Source organism: Pseudorca crassidens, chromosome 6 (assembly GCF_039906515.1).
Source record: "Pseudorca crassidens isolate mPseCra1 chromosome 6, mPseCra1.hap1, whole genome shotgun sequence".
Classification (NCBI taxonomy): domain Eukaryota; kingdom Metazoa; phylum Chordata; class Mammalia; order Artiodactyla; family Delphinidae; genus Pseudorca; species Pseudorca crassidens.
The window spans coordinates 121941254-121961394 of NC_090301.1; the positions used below are offsets into that span (position 1 = coordinate 121941254).

General features: G+C 38.4%; 1 protein-coding gene across 1 annotated transcript in view; it reads left to right on the top strand.

Moving 5' to 3' along the window:
- The window catches only part of CNTNAP5 (contactin associated protein family member 5), an 883101-nt gene that overhangs the window by 832369 nt on the left and 30591 nt on the right, over window positions 1-20141 (top strand). The window contains exon 21 of the mRNA XM_067742208.1: window positions 352-439. Coding sequence (XP_067598309.1) covers window positions 352-439 — 88 coding nt within the window. The remainder of the gene's footprint in view (window positions 1-351; window positions 440-20141) is intronic.

Genomic DNA, 20141 nt, shown 5'->3' on the forward strand with positions numbered 1-20141 from the left:
ATGTTAATCCTGCACAGTGAGCATTCTTGAAAGGCTTCATTTGTTTGCTTGTTTGCAGCAAAGAATTTGGTGAGAAACTCTCCGTGGGGAGATAAATACCTGTCAAAAGCTGTATAGAATTTCCCAGGGAGGAGACTTGTGTGAAAGCCTTTATTTCACCAAGAGTAAAGAAACGGGTATTTTATGTGCATTGTGGGAGAATTAGTGAGACATTTCTCATCTCTCCAGAGAGAAAGTCCCAGAGAGGGCTCTTCCCTGCATGTGTTTTCAAAGCTGTTTCATACGGGAGTGTTTCATGTGCTGGACATGCGGACCTCTGCTGATGCCTCTTTGTTTTCTCTTTTCCTGCAGATGGATCAGCACCTCCAACTCAGTTATAACTTCTCCTCAGAGGCTGAGTTCAGAGCCATCAGGTCCCTCACTTTGGGCAAAGTCACAGGTTTGTTTTCCTAGTCCATGCCTTTCCGGCAAGCTCTGTTAAAATAAATAAAGTAATAAATACTTTTCACCAGGGGAAGCACCAAGATGCGTATAATATCCCAGATGTAGAACCAAGAGTCCTGCTATGGGAGGCTGAGAGGTACGTGTGGCAGGACCACAAAGTGGCATGTATATCTACTTTGTAGAATCCCGAGTAAGGTAAATGAACAAAGTGATTCACCAAAATAATTATTTTTACCTAATTTCAAATTAATTAAAGCGTTTACTGCATTCTTTTAGTTAAATTTATGTAAATTTTACTTAAATAATTTAAGAATTTGAACAACCCAATTATTTAATTCTGTAAGTCCTTAATCTGTTTTCTAATTTATTGAAAATTCAGAAGAGGATTGGAATCTCCTACGATAATAATGGATGTTCTTTTTTCCTACAGGAAGTTCTGTGAATTTTCATTTTATGTCTAATGATGACTTTTATTAGGTGTAGGCAAGATTGAAATTTTTATATCTTCTCAGTGAATTGAACTTTTTTTTCACACTGAAGTAATATTTTTTAACTTTAATGTCTCTGTGCTTAATCTAGTTTGTTATTAATATAGCTAATTCGTTTTTGCTTTAGTTAGTATTTGCCTGGTATATCATTTTCCATATTTCCCTTTCAGTCTTTTCTTTGTTTAGCCTTATATATGATCTTGTGACGAGCTATAGCTAAATACTGCATTTTTATCCAGTTTGGCCATCTTCTATTTTATAAATTGGCAAATGTAAGCCCTGTGCATTTGGGGGTTACTTGTATGATTGGGTTTGTTTCTGCCTCCTTATTTTCTACTTGTCAACTTTCCTGTGATTCTAGCATGTTCTTTCTTATTCTCTCAGTCACAATACAGTGTAGAAAACATTAGTAACCCAAGGCATTTTAAGCAGGAATGGATTTAACTCAGGAAATAAGTTGCTTTTAAAATTGTGGCCGCACTTACAGTGTGCATTCTTGTTAGAGTCTTTTGGAGTAACTCCCCAGGCAGCTCTGAGCTCATGAGTGGGGAGCTATTAACTCCCAGGCCATCCCTAATGTGAGGCTAGAGTCCAGATGCCACTGTGGCCGCAGTGGCATGTGTCAACTCCCAAGAGGCGGAGAAGGTCTCTTAAAAAGGGTGGCAGAGAATACTTCAGGTTACCATGACTTTGCTGGCCAGTAGAAAAAGCTGAAAAGGCAGAAAAATGACTCCTGTCACACTATAGCCTTCCAGATTCATAAACAGTACTTAATTTCCAGAAAGTAATGTGCATCCAGAAATCTATCTGCTGTCAGGTCTGGGAAATGTCAGTTTTAGTTGCTAAAATGGCAATTGAATGAGCCAATCAACAGTGACTGACTTCTAGATTGAATTTTAAATTTCTTTCTTATTCCATTCCCCTCTCCTACTATTATTTCATGTAGACACTGCTTTTTTGATTTATTAATTCAGTCACGAATTTGTTGGAACCTTCTACTTTCTACCAGATTAGATTTCCTTGTTTCCGAAGTAAATTCTTTTGAATTTTTTTCTGTATAAGGGGTCCTTTATCTGAAAACAGGAGTTCCACCTTTCATCTTTATTCCTGGAAGATAATTTTACTAGACGTACAACTCGACATTGAAGGATTTATCCATGGGTGTGATGGAGCCAGCTCACAGTGGCTCATAAGGACCTGTTACACACATCTCTGCCCAATTCTGCTTTCTGTGATGTCACAAGGGTAGTTTGAAATCAGCCATCCTGGGAGTGTTTACTCCATGGAGCTCAGAAATTCTGCAAGTCAGGGCTCTCCCCACTGCTTGACATCCAGGTTAAACCCTCGCCAGCGCAGCACTGGACTCTTCTGATCTGGCTATTGAAAAGCTGGCTGTCAGCCTGTCCTGCCTTTGAAAGTGCTCTGACCACCACCACTCCCAGCACCCAAAACCTACTTTTAAGGTCATTTCTTTTAATTTGGTGTTTGGCAGTCTTATTACCATGTGTCTGATTGTGGGTTTCTTTTTAATTGTCTTATTTGATACATTTATGTTTTCTGCATTTATTCATTAGTTCCTATTGTATGTAGTTCCTATGTATTATTAATATGTATCTATCCACTAGCTCTCAAAAATTCTCAGCATCTCAGTAATGCTTCTTTCTTCTTCTCTCTACTTAATTACTTTCGGCCTGCACTAGATAAACCTTAGACTTTTTAACTCTATCCTCATGTGTCTTACCATCGTCTTATAAATAAGTTTTATTCTTTATATCACTGTCTCGCATTCTGGGATATTCATTGGGTTTTACCTTAAAATTCATTTATGCCTACTATCCCATTAAACTTATTCAATGAATCATTTTTTCATTGATTATGTTTTTTTTAAGTAATACTTCATCCTTTTTCAAACATGCCATTTAATTAAGATAATCTTTTGTTCCCACTTATTTTTTAAATCTTTTTATGTCTTTAAGTATTCCATTATTAGTTATTAAACATCTTGTCTCTGATATTCCCAATATTGGAAGTCCATAGGGATCTAAATCTATTATTTTCTGTTTTCTAACTCTTTCCTATGATAGCTTGTTCTCCTATGCTATGTGTGTGTATAAGTATGTGTGTGAGCTCATTTTTGGTTGAAATTAATTTGCAGGAACATTGATGATCAGAAATTGGAAAACTTTCCTCCAGGCAAGATTTGTGTTTGCTTCCGCCTGGTGCCAGGAGGTGCTACCAATTTCAAATTATTTCAGTTTCTCATTTTGGGATTTTTTCTAGACAGAGAGTGAATATAAATTTAAGCTCAAGGCCTGAATGAGACCAAACCTCTGGCTGAAGTCTCAGAAGAAATGTTATTACTCTTGATATCATAATATGTCATTTTATTATTATTTTTGTTACAGTTTTTTTCAATCCAGAGCCACATCCCAGGTGGAGAGGTTTTATACTTATGCCCTTTTCTGTTAGGTGATTTTATTTATCTTGTCCCCTTTTCACTGATTTGAATGTAAGAGTCATAGGTTGAACATCTTCACCTAGCAATAGCTCAAGGCTAGGATTCCTATTCTTCTTCAAGACGATTTAGGTACTTTTCCTTGATGCAACCTTAATGTTGGTTGATGACTCACTGTCTTGGTTTCATCTTTCTTCCCCCAAACTCTCCCCCAAACTTAGGATTCCTCTTCGTTTCCTGAAGCTTAGCAGGACATTAAAAATGTGTTGATTGATTTTAATGATGCAGAATTACTTTTTATAGTATCTGGTCTATTATATGTCCCCTGATACCTAAATACATCTTGAGCCATTGAATCCTCACTTCAACCAAATCAGGAGAATTTTGGGAAGGGAGATCATTAGGGCTGTAAGACCACCAAGCTCTGGCTGTTTTCATGACACCTAGTTTGTGTAATGGCAGCTCTAGAAACATCCTCTTATTTAAAAATTTCTCTCTATTAATCTTTCCACAGTGTATGATATTCCTGTGGCATTTCTGTCTTTTGAATTAAACCCATAATACATAAGATTGAAAGGATGAAAATTTAAAGCAGGGTACTAAATTACTGAGGGCCAGCTTGTCATTTTGTTTTGGAAAATATAGGAAAGAATTTGATTATGGTTGAGGAAGAGTATCCAATAAAATGTCTTCACTGGGCTAAGTGTGGGAGACTCCTGCCTCCCCCCCTTCCTTCCCATCCAAATTGCTATAAATAGACAAGAGCACTTGGATACACAATTAACCTCAGCGCTTCTGGTCTATGAAAGATCTATATCTGGAGGTGAGGGAAGATGATATAAACATCAGGTCTATTATTAAGGAGGGACATCTATCCTGCAGACCCTTTGGAAAGAAGCCTCATGCATCGGAAAGAACTCTTACTTGTTATAGGAACGGATGGTGCAGGAGTGGGTACATGGTATTGATGACAAATGCAACCCTACTCCACAATTTTAGAAAAGTCTAGTACTAGGTTGGACATTTTCAACTCTAAAACAAGGATTTGCAAGCACTTTTCATAGGATAGACCAAGGGCGAATAAGTGTAGTAAATCTGGTGTCCCAATTTTCTTCAATACCATTAACAGCATTCTACTGTGAAGCAGAACACATGTATTCATTTTCTTTCTGTAAGAGGAAGAGCCAATTCACCATTCGAGAAGGTAGTTATTTAGTACCAATAATGGTTCTATATGGTATGTGCCTACACACATACCATGATGAATAAAAGTCTCTTTCTTGGGAATTCCTATGATGTAGAGACTAGTCCATGAAAATAGAAGATAAAATCATTGGCATTAAAATTGCATTATGGGTGTTTACCTATGGTAAGTCATGGGCTGTTGTTGGGTTTATTCCTTGGTTTATTAACGTTCTTTGACTTTTAAGAAAGATTTCTTGGTTCTGGTCTATTACATGAATGGATTAAAGAGAAGATAACATTAAAAAGAAAAAAGTGTATATATTTAGGGAAGTCACCCTTTTGAACAAGATCATCTGTTTCTGGAAAATTAATGAATTCTTTAGAAAACATAGAAGCACATTCCTTCGATTCAAATATTGTGACTTACCAGTGTGTTTCTAAGTTTCTGTCTCACTCAACCTTGGTAAAAAAACTTGGACATTCACACAGGTTTAGAAATTTAGAGAGCTTGAAACTTCTAAAAGAAGCGGTGTTTTTATTTATATATATATTTTTAATTTACTTTTTCTGATCCTCGTTTCTCTTAATTTACTCTGCCAGATATGGAAACATGTTCAAGTTTAGGTGGAAAGGAATTGTAGTACTGCTTTTAAACTGTAGTTAACAGATTCCAAATAGACATTCAAATGAGATTTGCACTCAGGGCATACTTACAGGATTATCCATTTATACAGCCAGCATTTATTAATTTCCTGCCTACTTGCCAATTTGATAGGCTGAAACTCAAACCTGGCAGAGACATTATTCTTTTGCTGTGATTGCTGTTTGCCCAGGTAGTTTCAAAATTCACTTGGCCCTAACAAGCCATTAGAAATTGAAAAAATTACTTCTCAACCTGCAAAAGAACCCAGCTGATCTAGAAATTGTAGGGCTAGTTGTGAGCGCTTGCCTATGCTTTTGTCTTCTTCAGATGAAGTGAGTTCTGATTGTGTCTGTAGAACAGGGTTTTTTGATTCTCCCAAATCCCTCAGTTTTGAATGTCAAGCCTACTGTGTCTTCTGCAGCATCAGAGTCTTGTTGACCAAACACCCTGATTGTTTTCATGTTAAATCATTTCTCAAACATTTTGTAGGTGAAGAGTTATGGCTGATATTTTTAGACAGCACAGCAGAATTTATGCGTGTAAGTGAAAGGTGAATACTGCAAAGTACTCTTTTGGGAAGACTGTACTCTATTTTTTTTTTTTTAATTTTGTACACAGTTGGGCCCCCCTTCTGCTTCAAGACTGGTCCAATTGATATTAAACTGGAAAGCAAAATTACAGAGTGAAACAGCTCAGCTTTTGAAAGACAAACTAAGTCATGTTTGGCTTTCTCCTCTGTAATTACTATTGTGTGATCATGGTGAATTGTCTAATCTGTCTACAGTTCCTCATCAGTAAAACGAGGATGATAACATTTAATTCATAGAGCTGAGTAAGCCTTCCATGAGACACTATATGTAAAGTACTTGGTATTTAGCACACTCTCCACACATTAGAAGTTTTTGATGTTTGAAGATTGTGGGAACCTGGAGGAGAACTGTGTTTTGCTTTGTTTCTGTTTTTGTTTTAATGAGTCTGGAAAAGTGGTTATAAAGGTAATTTCCAAAGAGGGACTCAAATGCATTCTAAAAGAGCAGTTTTGGACTGTGGTGAGCCTTGAAGATGGGAGTATGAGTCACTGTCAATCAGGGCTGTTTTAAAGGTATATCAAGCTTTAACCAGTTTAAATTGACAATAGATAATATAATAGTTGGTGAAAATGGAAGTTTCAAAGTGTAGGCTTTGCTTCAGGCACAGCTGGGTTCAGAAGTTCAAATGTGACTGTGATTCAGCCTTTGTCTGTCTGTCTGTCTGTTTCTCACTCCACCTTTGACTCTCTTTACCTCTCTATGGGGCTTTATTCTCAGGCAGAATTTCAATGGTAACAAAGGTGGAATCAGCAACCCCATGCTTGATCACTACCATTTCAACAGCCCTGGTGGAAAGAAAGCCTCTCATTTCTAAAATTTCCAGGAAAAAGTCCTGGATTGAGTCTCAAAGGACAAATTTGTGTCAAGTGACAAGTCCAGATGATGACAATGACCAAGGGATTAGAATACACTGAGTGGCTATGCTTGGATTATACACCCAGCCATGGCTCTGGACAGGGTGCAGGGTGCAGGTCAATATTAACCACATGTGTTGAGAATAGGGAAATGTTATTTCTTTTCTTTCTTTTTTTTTTTTTTTTTTTTTTTTTTTTGCGGTATGCGGGCCTCTCACTGTTGTGGCCTCTCCCGTTGCGGAGCACAGGCTCCGGACACGCAGGCTCAGCGGCCATGGCTCACGGGCCCAGCCGCTCCGTGGCATGTGGGATCTTCCCGGACCGGGGCACGAACCCACGTCCCCTGCATCGGCAGGCTGACTCTCAACCACTGCACCACTAGGGAAGCCCGGGAAATGTTATTTCTTAAAAGGAAGCCGAAGTTTTCTTACCAGAGTGAGATGGACTCTGAGGAAGACAAATCAACAATAATCCAATAACAGTACTCTTTTTCCTCATTCACATTCTGCTACCCCATTTTGACCAGGAAAGAATGGGATGCAATTCTACGAGGTAGGCTTCGAATTGTGCATAATCTGGGGACTGCATTGTGCTTGTGTACATCAATAGTCTAAGTGTGTTGCAACAGAAAACATAGTCTTTGAGAGTTCCTCTTTTATGAAATGCATGTTATCTTATTTGGAACAAGTTTATAGCTCCTGAAGAAACTACTGAAAAGTTATTTTATTTGAATTCATAGGTTCCTTAAATAATGTTTCACTTTGTTTATGGTCATCTCTAGTTCTCTAGTAAATAAAAAGATCTCCAAACCACAGCCCCTTCCTGACTCAAATTCTAAAATTGTGTGTAATTATCTCGTATTATGTCCAGAAATTTCTTAATGATACTGCTTCCCTGAGGAATAAAATATTTCAGACTCATTAATCTGACCTCCCTGTGAATGATGTGTTTTAAAGGATCCTGAAATATCAGATTTCAGTAATCATTCCAACTTCCTAAATACGCATCTTATCCTTTCTCCCTTGAAGATAACAAACATTGAGTCACAACTGGACTACAGGCCATTTGTTAGTGTTTCTTTTAAAGAATAATGAACTGCATTTTTCCTTGTGGAAAATGCAATAGATGATTTAGTTTCACCTCATGCAACAGGAACTGTGTGTTATCTTCTGATTAAAAATGCAATTTTATCTTGCATTTTCAAGGAACGACTACATGATCAGAACCCAGACCTACTCCATGCTTGTGCTTCTCTGTAAAAGTCAAGTTTGTTTATTGTAAAAGCAAAAGCACTCTTTGAACAGACTTTGTATGTCCTCCCCTGACTGTATTAACAAAGGATATTTTGTGTGGTCTACCAGAAGCCAACGACATGACTGTTACAGAAAAAAAGTTTCAATTAGTTTTCATGACACAAAAATTATTGAGCATACCATGGATCAGGCAATGTGCTAGGCCATATAGATACCCCCAGACAAACAAACAAACAGACAAACACATAAACAATCTGTCCCTGTTCTAAAGATACTGCTCACTTTAAAATTCTCCCTCTTTCAAAGGAAAGTTATCAAGGTTGGGTTGAGAATATTAATGTTGTGCAAGGTTTTGGACTATCTCTTTTAGGCTATGGTAAATAACTTGGTTTTCTGCATTAATCAAATAATAATACTAATAATAGTGTGCTATTATTAATAGTATAGCATATTAATATTATAATAACATTATTATTACTTCATTATAATAAACTAATATTATAGTATATTATAATATTATAATAATAACATTGTTATTATTGTTTTTTATTAGTTATTATTTAATAATGCACTGCTCTGTGCTAGATCTAAACTCTTAGATTTTATTTTTTCCTTATTTTTAATTGAAATATAGTTAATTTAGTGTTGTGTTAGTTTCAGGTATACAGCAAAGTTACTCAATTATACATACACACACACACATATATATTATATATATATATATATATATATATATATTTTCATGTTCTTTTCCAGTATAGTTTGTTACAAGATATTGAATATAGTTCCCTGTGCTACACAGTAGGTCCTTGTTGTTTATTTATTTTATATATAGTAGTCTGTATCTGTTCATTGCAAATTCCAAATTTCTCCTCATCCTCCCCCATTTCCCCTTTGGTAAGCATAAGTTTGTTTTCTATGTCGGGGAGTCTATTTTTGTTTTGTAAAAAAGTTCACTTGTATCATTTTTTAAGATTCCACATATAAGTGATATCATATATATTTATCCGTCTCTGACTTACTTCACTTAGTATGATAATCTCTAGGACCATCCATGTTGCTGCAAATGGCATTATTTCATTCATTTTTTATGGCTGAGGAATATTCCATTGTGTATATGTACCACATCTTCTTTATCGATTCATCTGTTGATGGGCACTTGGGTTGCTAAGCTCTTATGTTAACTAATTTTTTCCTCACAACAACCCAAGAAGGTAACACCTATTATTACTCTTATTTTATAGATGAGGAAACTGAGTCACAGAGGTTAAGTGACTTGTCGAATGTCACAAAACTAGCCAGTGGTGGACTTGGCATCTAAAGTCACACATTGCGAGTCTGGGTCCTGCACTCCCAATCAGTCCTGCCATATTTTGTTTTTTAACAAATAATATAAGATAGTCCAGACAACGTACACTCTGTTTTCTGTTGAGGACTCCTAAATAAAAACCTTGTGTCCTTAGCCTTAACTGCGATGGGCTTAAAAGTAAACTCTAGGTCCAGGCTTTTATCATGGAGGGGTAATAGCATATTTATTGTAAGTCAGGCCTTGGAATCTGCCCTGGATTCCAGTCATAACTCTAGCACTGACTAACTGACCTGGACAAATGACTTAATACTCAGAGCTTCACTTTTCTCAATTGAAATGTAGGTGTTTATTGTAACAATGCCTGTTTGGACGATCAGGTGGTAATGCGGCTAGCATGATGCCTGGCCTAATGAAAGCTCAATAAATGTTTGCAGTAACAGTAATAAGAACATAAGAAGTCACCACATCTGACCCAGCTACTTTTCTTTTGAGAATGGCATTGGACTCTAACGCCTTTCGGACCTGAAAGAGGAGTTGTTATGGAAGAGAGAAGATGGCTACCCACTCTGTGCACAAAAAAGCTTGCACTTCACTCTTCCTTTCTGCTCTGGGAGAATGAATGAATAAGGCATTATGTAGCCTTGACTCTATGATGCTTGGTAAATGGTGAAGGTGCACATATGGACAATTCTCGGTTTCTGATAAACCAGGTGAAACCTACCTGACATTATTTAAATTTAAATGTATGTTCTCATGATTAAAGCTGTCTCTAGTGGTTTGCAACCTTGTGATACTTGGTGGATCAACTAAGCTTCAAAGCATGGAATCTAGTCTGATTTTTTTTCATTAAACAAACATTTATTGAGTACTTTTTACGTGCCAGGCACCAAGCTAGGCACTGTGGATACAAAAATTGAAGGACAGCCCCTGCCTTCAAGGAGCTTACAGCCTAGTGTGGAAATAGACCAGTAAGTGGGCAAGTAAGCCCAGAGTGATCTGCGTGGGTGCTGGTGAGAGAAGGGGGGGACATTCCAGTTTCCCTGGAGGAAGTGAAATCTAAGTTGAGAACAGACAGAGAAGGGACCCAGGTGAGTAGAAGAAAGGGGAATGAAAGTGTCATCTCTGGATACAGAAGGCTAAAAATCAGAGCACAAGATAGCAAGTGATGAGGCCAGAGAGGCGAGCAGGAACCAGGACCCCATAAGTCTCACAAGCCGTGCTAAGGCGTCTGGGCTTTATCCTGAGGGCAGTAGGGAGCCATGGAAGGTTGTAAGCCAGGGAATGGGGTCTAGTCTGATTTGTAAAGATGCTGCCCATCATCTCCGTCCCTCTCCTACTCTCAGCATGAGGTAATCATGGAGTTCCAAAGACAGGACTGAGTCTTATTTATGGTTGTATCCTTCTTGCTACCATATTTACAAGCACATATTAAGAGTTCCATAATATTTCCTTTTAATTAATTTTTAATTTTTTTATTGAAGTATAGTTGATTTACAAAGTTGTGTTAATTTCTGCTGTACAGCAAAGTGATTCAGTTATACATAGATATACATTCTTTTTTTAATATTCTTTTCCTTTACAGTTTTTAATAGGATCTTGAATACTGTTCTCTGTATTATACAGTAGTAGGACCTTGTTTTTTATCCATTCTCTATATAAAACCTTATATCTGCTAATCCCATCATGCTGCACGTTAATGGGCTCAATGTTGTGCAATCAGCTACGGTTAGATTGTGGATAAGGATCTCCAGGTTCCCTAGACACCGTGTCTTTTTCTCACAATGGTGCCTGAAAGTGAAGTGAAAATGAGTGGGTTTGGAATCAGACAGTTGGCACCTCAAATCCTATACAAGCTATGTCACTGCTAAGTTAACCTCTCTGAGCCCCAGTTTCCTCATCTGTAAGGCAATAGACATACTTTTTTAATTGATTTGTTATGAAGATAACACATAGGGTGGGTAAAGTGTCTGGCACATAGTGGTATTTGAAAACAGTAGCTGTTGTGTTTTGTTTTGTTTTTTTACATCTTTATTGGGGTATAATTGCTTTACAATGGTGTGTTAGTTTCTGCTTTATAACAAAGTGAATCAGTTATACATATACATATGTTCCCATATCTCTTCCCTCTTGTGTCTCCCTCCCTCCCACCCTCCCTATCCCACCCCTCCAGGTGGTCAAAAAGCACCGAGCTGATATCCCTGTGCTATGCAGCTGCTTCCCACTAGCTATCTACCTTACGTTTGTTAGTGTATATATGTCCATGCCTCTCTAGCTGTTGTTTATAAGATCATGCATCCATGCAGTCTATTGATTTTCTTTGGCTGATATCACTTTTTCTTGCCACTGGCACTGCTATTGATTTGTTTACCCTTTGCCTGGGGAATCTGGTCCAGTGTTGTAAATGTCAGTGTTGACAAGGTAATGAAGTGAAGAGGATCCAAGCTAAGAATAATGAACTCTGCACCAGCCTTTTAGGTCTCTCTCCCAAGCTTGGCAGGAAGGGTCAGAAGCTGAAAAGAACAAGTGGAGTCAGCACAGGTTAGAATTCTAGGTGTTTTCTCATGGAGAAGGAGAGGAAATCAAAGTACAAAGAGAGTCATTGGTTACTGGTTATTCATTTAGTTTACTGGGATATTATTTTTGGAGGATGCCATTAATGACAATAACTTGAGTATTAAAACAAGTTAACATAGCATGAAGCTCCTTTACACTTAGGGATGATTACAGGATATCCACTTCTGGGAAAGATTTGATCTGAATCCCTGTGTTTTTCCATTTCACTTCCGCAAGGAGTTTTGCCAGTGATCAGGGTCGGGACTTGAGACCAGTGGCTAATATACCAATGGTCTCTACCTTTTGCTTGATAAAGAGGCACATTACTGGCTTTCCTGTGGGGAGGACAAATAAGTAAATCAGCATACATACCTAGAGAATGTCTGGTTTGAGTTCATCCCTTAAGATGAATTGCTGACTATTCTAATTCACCCCAAAACTTGGATATGTGCTTTATCTTTCCCATATATTTTCTCACCTTTTCCAAAATACATCTATAGAATATAAGCTTTGCATAGGTGAAGCTTCTCTTGAAAGATAATATTATCTAAATGTTTGGAGTTAGGAAAATGACTCCTTAGCATTATTCCAAATCAAGATATTAAGTGAAACTAAGAACATTTTAAAGAGATATAGCCAAAGGGTTCCTTGTTCCCAAAGAAATAAAACCCCTATCTATGGAGACAAGACACATTTAATAATTACAGTGAGTAATTTTGGTAAGTGTTATGCAGATCGAGTGTGTTTAGAATTCTTAAGAGGGAGAGACCATTTCTAGCTAAGACGATCCAGAAGAGTGTCATCGAGATCACCCTGACCCTGGTCTTGAAGTCCAGATGTGATCTCAATAGATGGCATGCATTAAAGGAAGGAGGGATGGTATAAACCAAATAAGACAACAGGAAGGAAAAATCGTGTGTTGGGAACAGTGACTAGGCCATATTCAGATGGTCTTGTTCATGCAGGGTAAGAGAGAGGAATGGGGAAAACAGGAAAGTTCACTTGGGACCATATTACCGAGTTTCTTCAGGGCTCTGCAAAGGAGTCCAGACTTCATTATATAGATGGGAGAAGCCATCGAAGGGAGCTCTCATGGTCAGAGCTGCTGTTGGCTCTTTTGTGGGTAACAGGTCAAATTGGGGGTGGGGAGAGATTGGTATGGAGGTTATGCTAAAATCCATCCTTCAGGTGGAAGAGAACAAGAGTCAGAGCCAGGGGGATAACAATGGGATTTGAAATAGGAATTGGAAGATTTGGGTAATTTACTGGGTGGGTGGGTCGAAGTGTAAGGTGGACTGGAAAGGTGAGCACAAGAGAACAGAATAAGAGTGGTGGCTTTGCAGTCATTGCAGAGGGAAATTAAACCATTCTGGTCAGACCTGAGTCCGTTTACCCACTCGGGGCACATATTACAAGGGATTATAAAGCTGATACTTTACACCCCTCCTTTAAGCAAGAACCCCAGGCCTGCTCAGCTGCTTCTAGAATTGTGAAACCCCTATCATTCAAGACAGGGAGAAGAGGCACAGACCAGCTCGTATTGGAGAGTCCAGTTGGGAAAGTTCACAGTGGAGATTTCCACGTCGGTCCACCGCTTTGTGGGATGTCTCTCTCCCCACCTCGAGTCTGCTCAGAGTTCCCTGACTTGTATTTCTTATCTGTGTGTGTAGCTCTTTCCCTGGGGCCGACTGTGGTTTTGAAGACAGAGATGTGCTGTTATCCGTATTCTTATCAGTCCCATCTCACAGCACAAGCCTTTGTGCTCTGTCTGTTCTCTGTATGTATCTTACAATACAGTCCTTTTGATTAGTGTATTACAGATAGAGTACCTGTTTTCAATTCAGGAGGAAAACACCCGTGTTCATGTTCATGGTTTTATAATCCATGCTAGGGTGAGCGACCATTCTGGTTAGCCAAACACTGAGGGATTTTCAAGGATGTGGGATTATCAGTGCTAAAACTGAAACCATCCTGGGCAACCCTGGGCAGTCAGTTTCCCTAAACCACACTTAGTTTAGGGGTTTTGAATAGTTTAATGGAACTGAGCTGGGGGTTGGAAAATGCCAGGTGAGCAATTGAGGCTCAAGTTTTTCAGTCACAGCTGAGCCCAGCTGCTACCATCCCAGCAGGTGTGCTATAGGGCAACCCAGGTGAGGGTGGAGAAGGCGTGAGAATGAACCAATCAGCCTATCAGCTGACACTTACCAAGCCCCTGCTGGGATGCAGATCCCAGCAGCCAGGTGTGTTTAGATGACTGGAGAAGGGTATGGGATTTTTTTCTGCCCTGAAAAATCCAGTGGACTGGGTAGGGACAGAAAATTGCACACAAGCAGTAATAATAGAACAGTGGAACTCTAGCTCATGGAAATTGGATCCTAAGGACACTAAGAGGCCAGAGAAAGGAGAAATCAAAAGTAAAACCATCTAATGCATCCCAATATTCATAGCAGCACTATTTACAATAGCCAAGACATGGAAGCAACTTAGGTGTCCATCAACAGATGAACAGATAAAGATGTCGGATGTGTGTGTGTGTGTGTGTGTGTGTGTGTGTGTGTGTGTGTGTGATGGAATACTACTCAGCCATAAAAAAGAATGACATAATACCATTTTCAGCAATATGGATGGACCTAGAGATTATCATACTAAGTGAAGTCAGACAGAGAAAGACAAATATCATAAGATATTACTTATATGTGGAATCTAAACAACAATGATACAACTGAAAGTATTTACAAAACAGCAACAGACTCACAGACAGAGAAAACAAATTTATGGTTACCAAAGGGGGATAGCAGTGGGTGGGGGAGATAAATTAGGAGTTTGTGATTAACATATACACACTACTATATATAAAATAGGTAAACAATAAGAACCTACTATATAGCACAGGGAACTATATTCAATAACTTGTAATAACCTATAAGGGAGAGGAATCTGAAAAAGAATATATATATATATATATATATATATATATATATATATGGATAACTGAATCACTTTACTGTACACCTGAAACACACAATATTGTAAATAAACTCTACTTCAATTTAAAAAAAAGTAAAACCATCTTTAGCCAGGATACTGTTCCCCTACTGATCTTGGGTGGAGGATCAGGTCCTTGTTTATGAGCAAATCATTTCTAGCTATGCTGAGCAGGGGTGTCTTTCCACTAGAAGGTGTGTCAAATGCACATCACATCAGCTGCTCTAGATCTCTGAACTGGAAGTCTCATATGTATCTTCCATTCCAGCAAAGTTTCCATTACCTTGGGACCTAAGGAGGTTACTTTGCCATGTTGTAGGAGATGAGGGCCTTCGTTATATGTGTTGGTAGGGTGATTCTTCTAAGGTATGAATAGAAGTTTTCTGGACCGGGGCACGAACCCGTGTCCCCTGCATCGGCAGGCGGACTTTCAACCACTGTGCCACCAGAGAAGCCCTGAATAGAAGTTTTATACATGGGAATGAGCTTAGCTCTTGGAGATAAATATGAAGTTTCAAAGTTGAATTATCTTTTCTTAGCACTCTGAGTATATTTATAGTCTGTGTGTGTGTGTGTGTGTGTGTGTGTCTGTCTACCTTAGTTTTCCTTATTTTTACATAGTTACTTTTCTTTAGTTGCCTTTTCTGTTATGTCCTTTGGTCTTTCTCTTTCCTACTAGAGGATTTCCTCAGATTTTTGATGACCTTGAGCTATCTGCTCATATTTAAGAATGGGGTGGCTAGAATGCATTGTTTAAGGGCTACACGACAGGATATGACTGAGCCTTTAATAGAAAACCTCCAACTTTATCTTTGGGTCATTCTTCTTAGAATAGGTATATTTCCTAGGAGAGACATTTCCAATCTCCCTCTTGGAGAGTGGGAGGTTCTGAAAGTCTCATTGGGAAGAGAGCTGGTGGGTCTCATTACCTGCCAGGGAAATGTTCTTTCATGTCTTCTTTTTTTTTTTTTTTTCCAGTGAACATCCTTGGCCTACCTGTCATAATGCCACCCCATCACAGCACTTATTTATTCATTTCTCCAATAAGTATGGGTAATTGAAGTTCTAAAGTACACTGTTTAGAACTCTTTCCTCTTTCTCTAGGATTTCTATCTTTGTGAGGGAATTGTTATAGAACTGTCTAAGAGAAGGCAAAAGGCTTTTGGATGACAAATCTTCCAAATTTAGAATCCACTTGTATCAGTCAGGGTTCAACCAGTGAAGAGATAATGTATTGAGATTTATTGCAAAGTATTGGTTTAGGTGATTACGAAGGCTGGGTATGATATCTGAAGTCATAAGGCAGGCCATCATCAGGGAGTGCAGGCTGGAACTCTCAGGCATGGGCTGGCCACAGGAGGAATTCTTTCTCTTTTTTTTCCTTTTTTTTTTAAATTGAAGTTTAGTTAATTTACCATGTTGTATTAGTTTCAAGTGTACAGAAAAATGTTCTGACCACATATATAGATATTCTTTTTCAGATTATTTTCCATTGTAGATTATTATAAGATACTGAGTATAGTTCCCTGTGAGGTAGGGGGAGGGATAAATTAGGAGTTTGGGATTACTACATACACATTACTATATATAAAATAGGTAAACCACAAGGAATTCTTCAGGGAGCCTAAGAGCCACTCTGCCCTTAAATCCCTTCAACTGATTGCATCAAACCCATCCAGATTATCTAAGATAATAAGCCAACTGATTGTGGACTTTATTCACATCTACAACATACCTTCACAGCAACAGGACTAGTGTTTGATTCAACGACACTAGTACTGTGGTCTAGCCAAGTTGAATCATCAATAGACTATCATCCCACCCTCTCTCTATTTGTATTTCTTTAATTGAAGTAAGATTCACATAGCATGAAATTAACCATTTTAAAATCTACAGAGATATTTAGTACATTCACAGTGTTGTACAACAATTACCTCTAGGTAGTTTGAAAGCATCACCCACAAAGGGGGCCCTGAACCAATAAGCAGCCACTCCCCACTCCCCTTTCCTCCCCTCCCTCGGCAACCAAGAATCTGCTTTCTGTCTTTATTGATTTATGTATTCAGGATATTTCATATAAATGGAATCACACCATTTGTCACCTTTTATGTCTGGCTTTTTCCATTAAGCATAGTTTTTGAGGCTCAGAAGCATTGTAGCATGTGTCAGTACTTCATTCCTTTTTATGATTGAATAATACTCCATTGTATGGTTATACTACATTGTGTTTATCCATTAATCTGCTGATGGGCATTTGAGTTATTTCCACCTTTTGGCAATTGCGAATAGTGCTACTGTGAACATGTATGTACATGCATTTGTTTGAGTAGCTGGTTTAAATTTTCTTAGGTATATATCTAGGAGGGAAACTGCTGCCTTTGAAAAGCCATCATATGCAGAGGTTAGCCCAGCAGGAGAATTCAGGAAATCCTGTGCTGTGAGCTGTGTTCCTCACACTCCCACCACACTCCTGTTCATGCAAAGAGGTCTTTAAAGAGGACTCCTGGTTGTGTTTATTCTTTTGAAGACCTTACCTGTGTGTATCCCTGAGCAGGCAAACATACTGCCACACTTTACCCTGCTAAGACTCAACTATAAAATATTTAAAATAAAAGCAATCACTGGGTGACATCCCAAGGTTTTTTGGTAATATGTGCTTCAAGAAGATTTTGTTAGCAGCCAGAGTAGGAGCAAGGTGTAGGGTCGGAGGTGGAGGAGTGCCTGAAATCACAAGAGCTGAGAGATTCAGCAGCTACTTAAAATCTCTTGGCTGCAAATTCATCCTCTTTGAAATGTCAGGGTCTGCCAGATGCTCTCTGAAGTTTATTCTAATGTTGAACATTATAGGATTTTGTGATATATGGAAATTTTATAAACTTTGACTTTGCAAATCCTAATGCCAGAGTCATTTTTTCACACTATTAAAACAAAACAAACAAAATCAAACAAAGGCTACCAAAAGCCAATTTTGCTGACCTAAATTGATGAGCTGCTAGGCTGTAAATAAAAATGCTTTTCAATATCTAAAAAAAAAAAAAAGGAAACTGAGCTTTATGATATTCTGAGCTAAAATACTGACATGAATTCAATCATTATATTTAAACAGAATTTGGATATTTATGATATTTAACATTTTTAATATTAAACTTTCCCTCCCTACCTCACTGGGCTGCACAGTTCCTTTATGCTTTGCACCTGTGTGTGGACTGTGCCTACATCCTGGGTTACCCATAACCGTGCTCCTTTCATTGGCCTTTTCCACTGCAGACATGTGCCTGGCTGCTGGACTGTCAGTGAATTCTCATTTTCATTTGAAATATATTGTTACTTCTGTACGTGGTCATCCTGGCTACTCATTAGCTTTTTCCTTTTTCTTGACCTAAGGGATTTGGAGTCACATGACACCCACTTTCACTATGGTCTGGATTCTGCAATGTAATAATTGCTTTGACAATCCTTCAACTTTTGGGGGTTTTTTAAGATTTTTTTTTAATGTGGACCATTTTTCTTTTAAAAGTTTTTATTGAATTTGTTACAATATGGCTTCTGTTTTATGTTTTGGTTTTTTGGCCATGAGACATGTGGGATCTTAGCTCCCTTACCAGGGATCGAACCCATACCCCTGCATTGGAAGGCAAAGTCTTAACCACTGGACCATCAGGGAAGTCCAGAGAGTCCTTAAACCTTTTGGATCAAAAATCCCTAATCCCTGGTACTTTTGTGACAAGCCATATAAAGCCCTTCATTTCACTTTAGGGGTGGCAGATTGAAGACATTTGGTACTCATGATGTTGAGCATGCCCAGGGATTTAAAAAAGGGCTTTTAAGAAGGCTCTCCAAAGAGCTGAGGTCACAAATAAGACTCAGGACTTCAAGTCAGGGTTTCTCAGTCCCCTGTGCTCTGTCATAAATTCTGTGTCAGAAGATTGCTCAGGACTTCATCCCATCTGACTCTACCACAGGATCATGGTGGTATCTTTTCTATGGCTAAAAATTTCCGTGTGTGCCATTTACATACATCTCGTATCCTTGTAATTGACTCATTGTGAAGTTTGATACTTGGTAAGACAATTCTTCCCTTGCATGAGGTTGGGAAAAGGAAATTTCAGTCCAGGGAGGCTAGAGGATGTGTTGATCTGTATACAAATTGGCCATGATGGTTAGTTGTGTGTATCAGCTTGACTGGTCCATACAGGGTCTAGACGTTGGGTCAAACATTATTCTGGTGTGTCTGTGAGGTGTTTCTTGAGGAGATGAGCATTTGAACCAGTAGACCAAGGAAAGCAAATGACCTCATTTAATCAGTTAAAAGCCTGAATCAAACAAAAAGGGACTGAAGAGCTGGTTCTAGATCCTTTCTGGTTTTCAACTTTGGACAGAAACCTTGGCTTTTCTTGGGTCTGGAGCCTGCCGGTTTTTTGACTGGAGCTACACCATAGGCTCTCCTGTTCCTCCTATTTGCTGACTGCAGATCTTGGGAGTTTTTAGTTTCCATAATCACAAGAGGTAATTCCTTGTAATAATATATATCTCTTATTGGTCTTTTTTTTCTGGAGAACCATGACTAACACAGTGGGGATTGAATTCTGAAACTGCCCCTAGCCATCTAGGATGACCCTAGGATGTCAGTCAGAAAAAACATCTCCCTCATAGATAAATGTGATATGAATCATCTTTCCTTGGGCTCTGCTCCTGGAAACTCTAAAATTCTATGAGTAACATCTATGTTATTAACAGTTACAGTTTGCATTTCAACATGTCAGTAACATTGAAAAGCACCAAATTCAAATTTTCCACTGCTGTCCTTTGGCTCATGGACAAATATCTTCAGGGGTCAAAAACAATGTAAGAACTCTTTCTATCTAGAGCTTCCACAGACAATGAAGTGTGGGTTTAACTTACTTTAATATCTTAGTTACTGGTCCCACCTCCCCAAATGTCTGTAATCTATATCTCTTATTTGGGAGAGAGCTTTATTTTTATTTATTAATCATCAGCTAGAGACTTATCTGAATGGCTGAGTGCAGTGAAACTTGCACAGAGTGCAATGTAGAACAAGAGGTCTGGCCTTGGGGAGAAGACTGAGTCTGAAGCTTGGCTCAACTACTGGTGGGTTAAGACCCTGGCAAGTTCCTCATTTTTATCTGAGCCTCAGTTTTCTTGTCTGTAAAACAGGAATAATCATTGCTATTTATCAGGATTGTTCTGATAACTAAATATTTGTGTGTGTATGTGTGTGTAAGGGCATGTATGTATTATACATTTGGACGCACACTGCTTAGGGCACAGTTATTACCTAATATTTAGATGTTATATGGAAGCACAATTACAGAAGGGGAATCTGAAAATGGTAAAAAGAATTCCCTTGAAATTCAGAAAGAC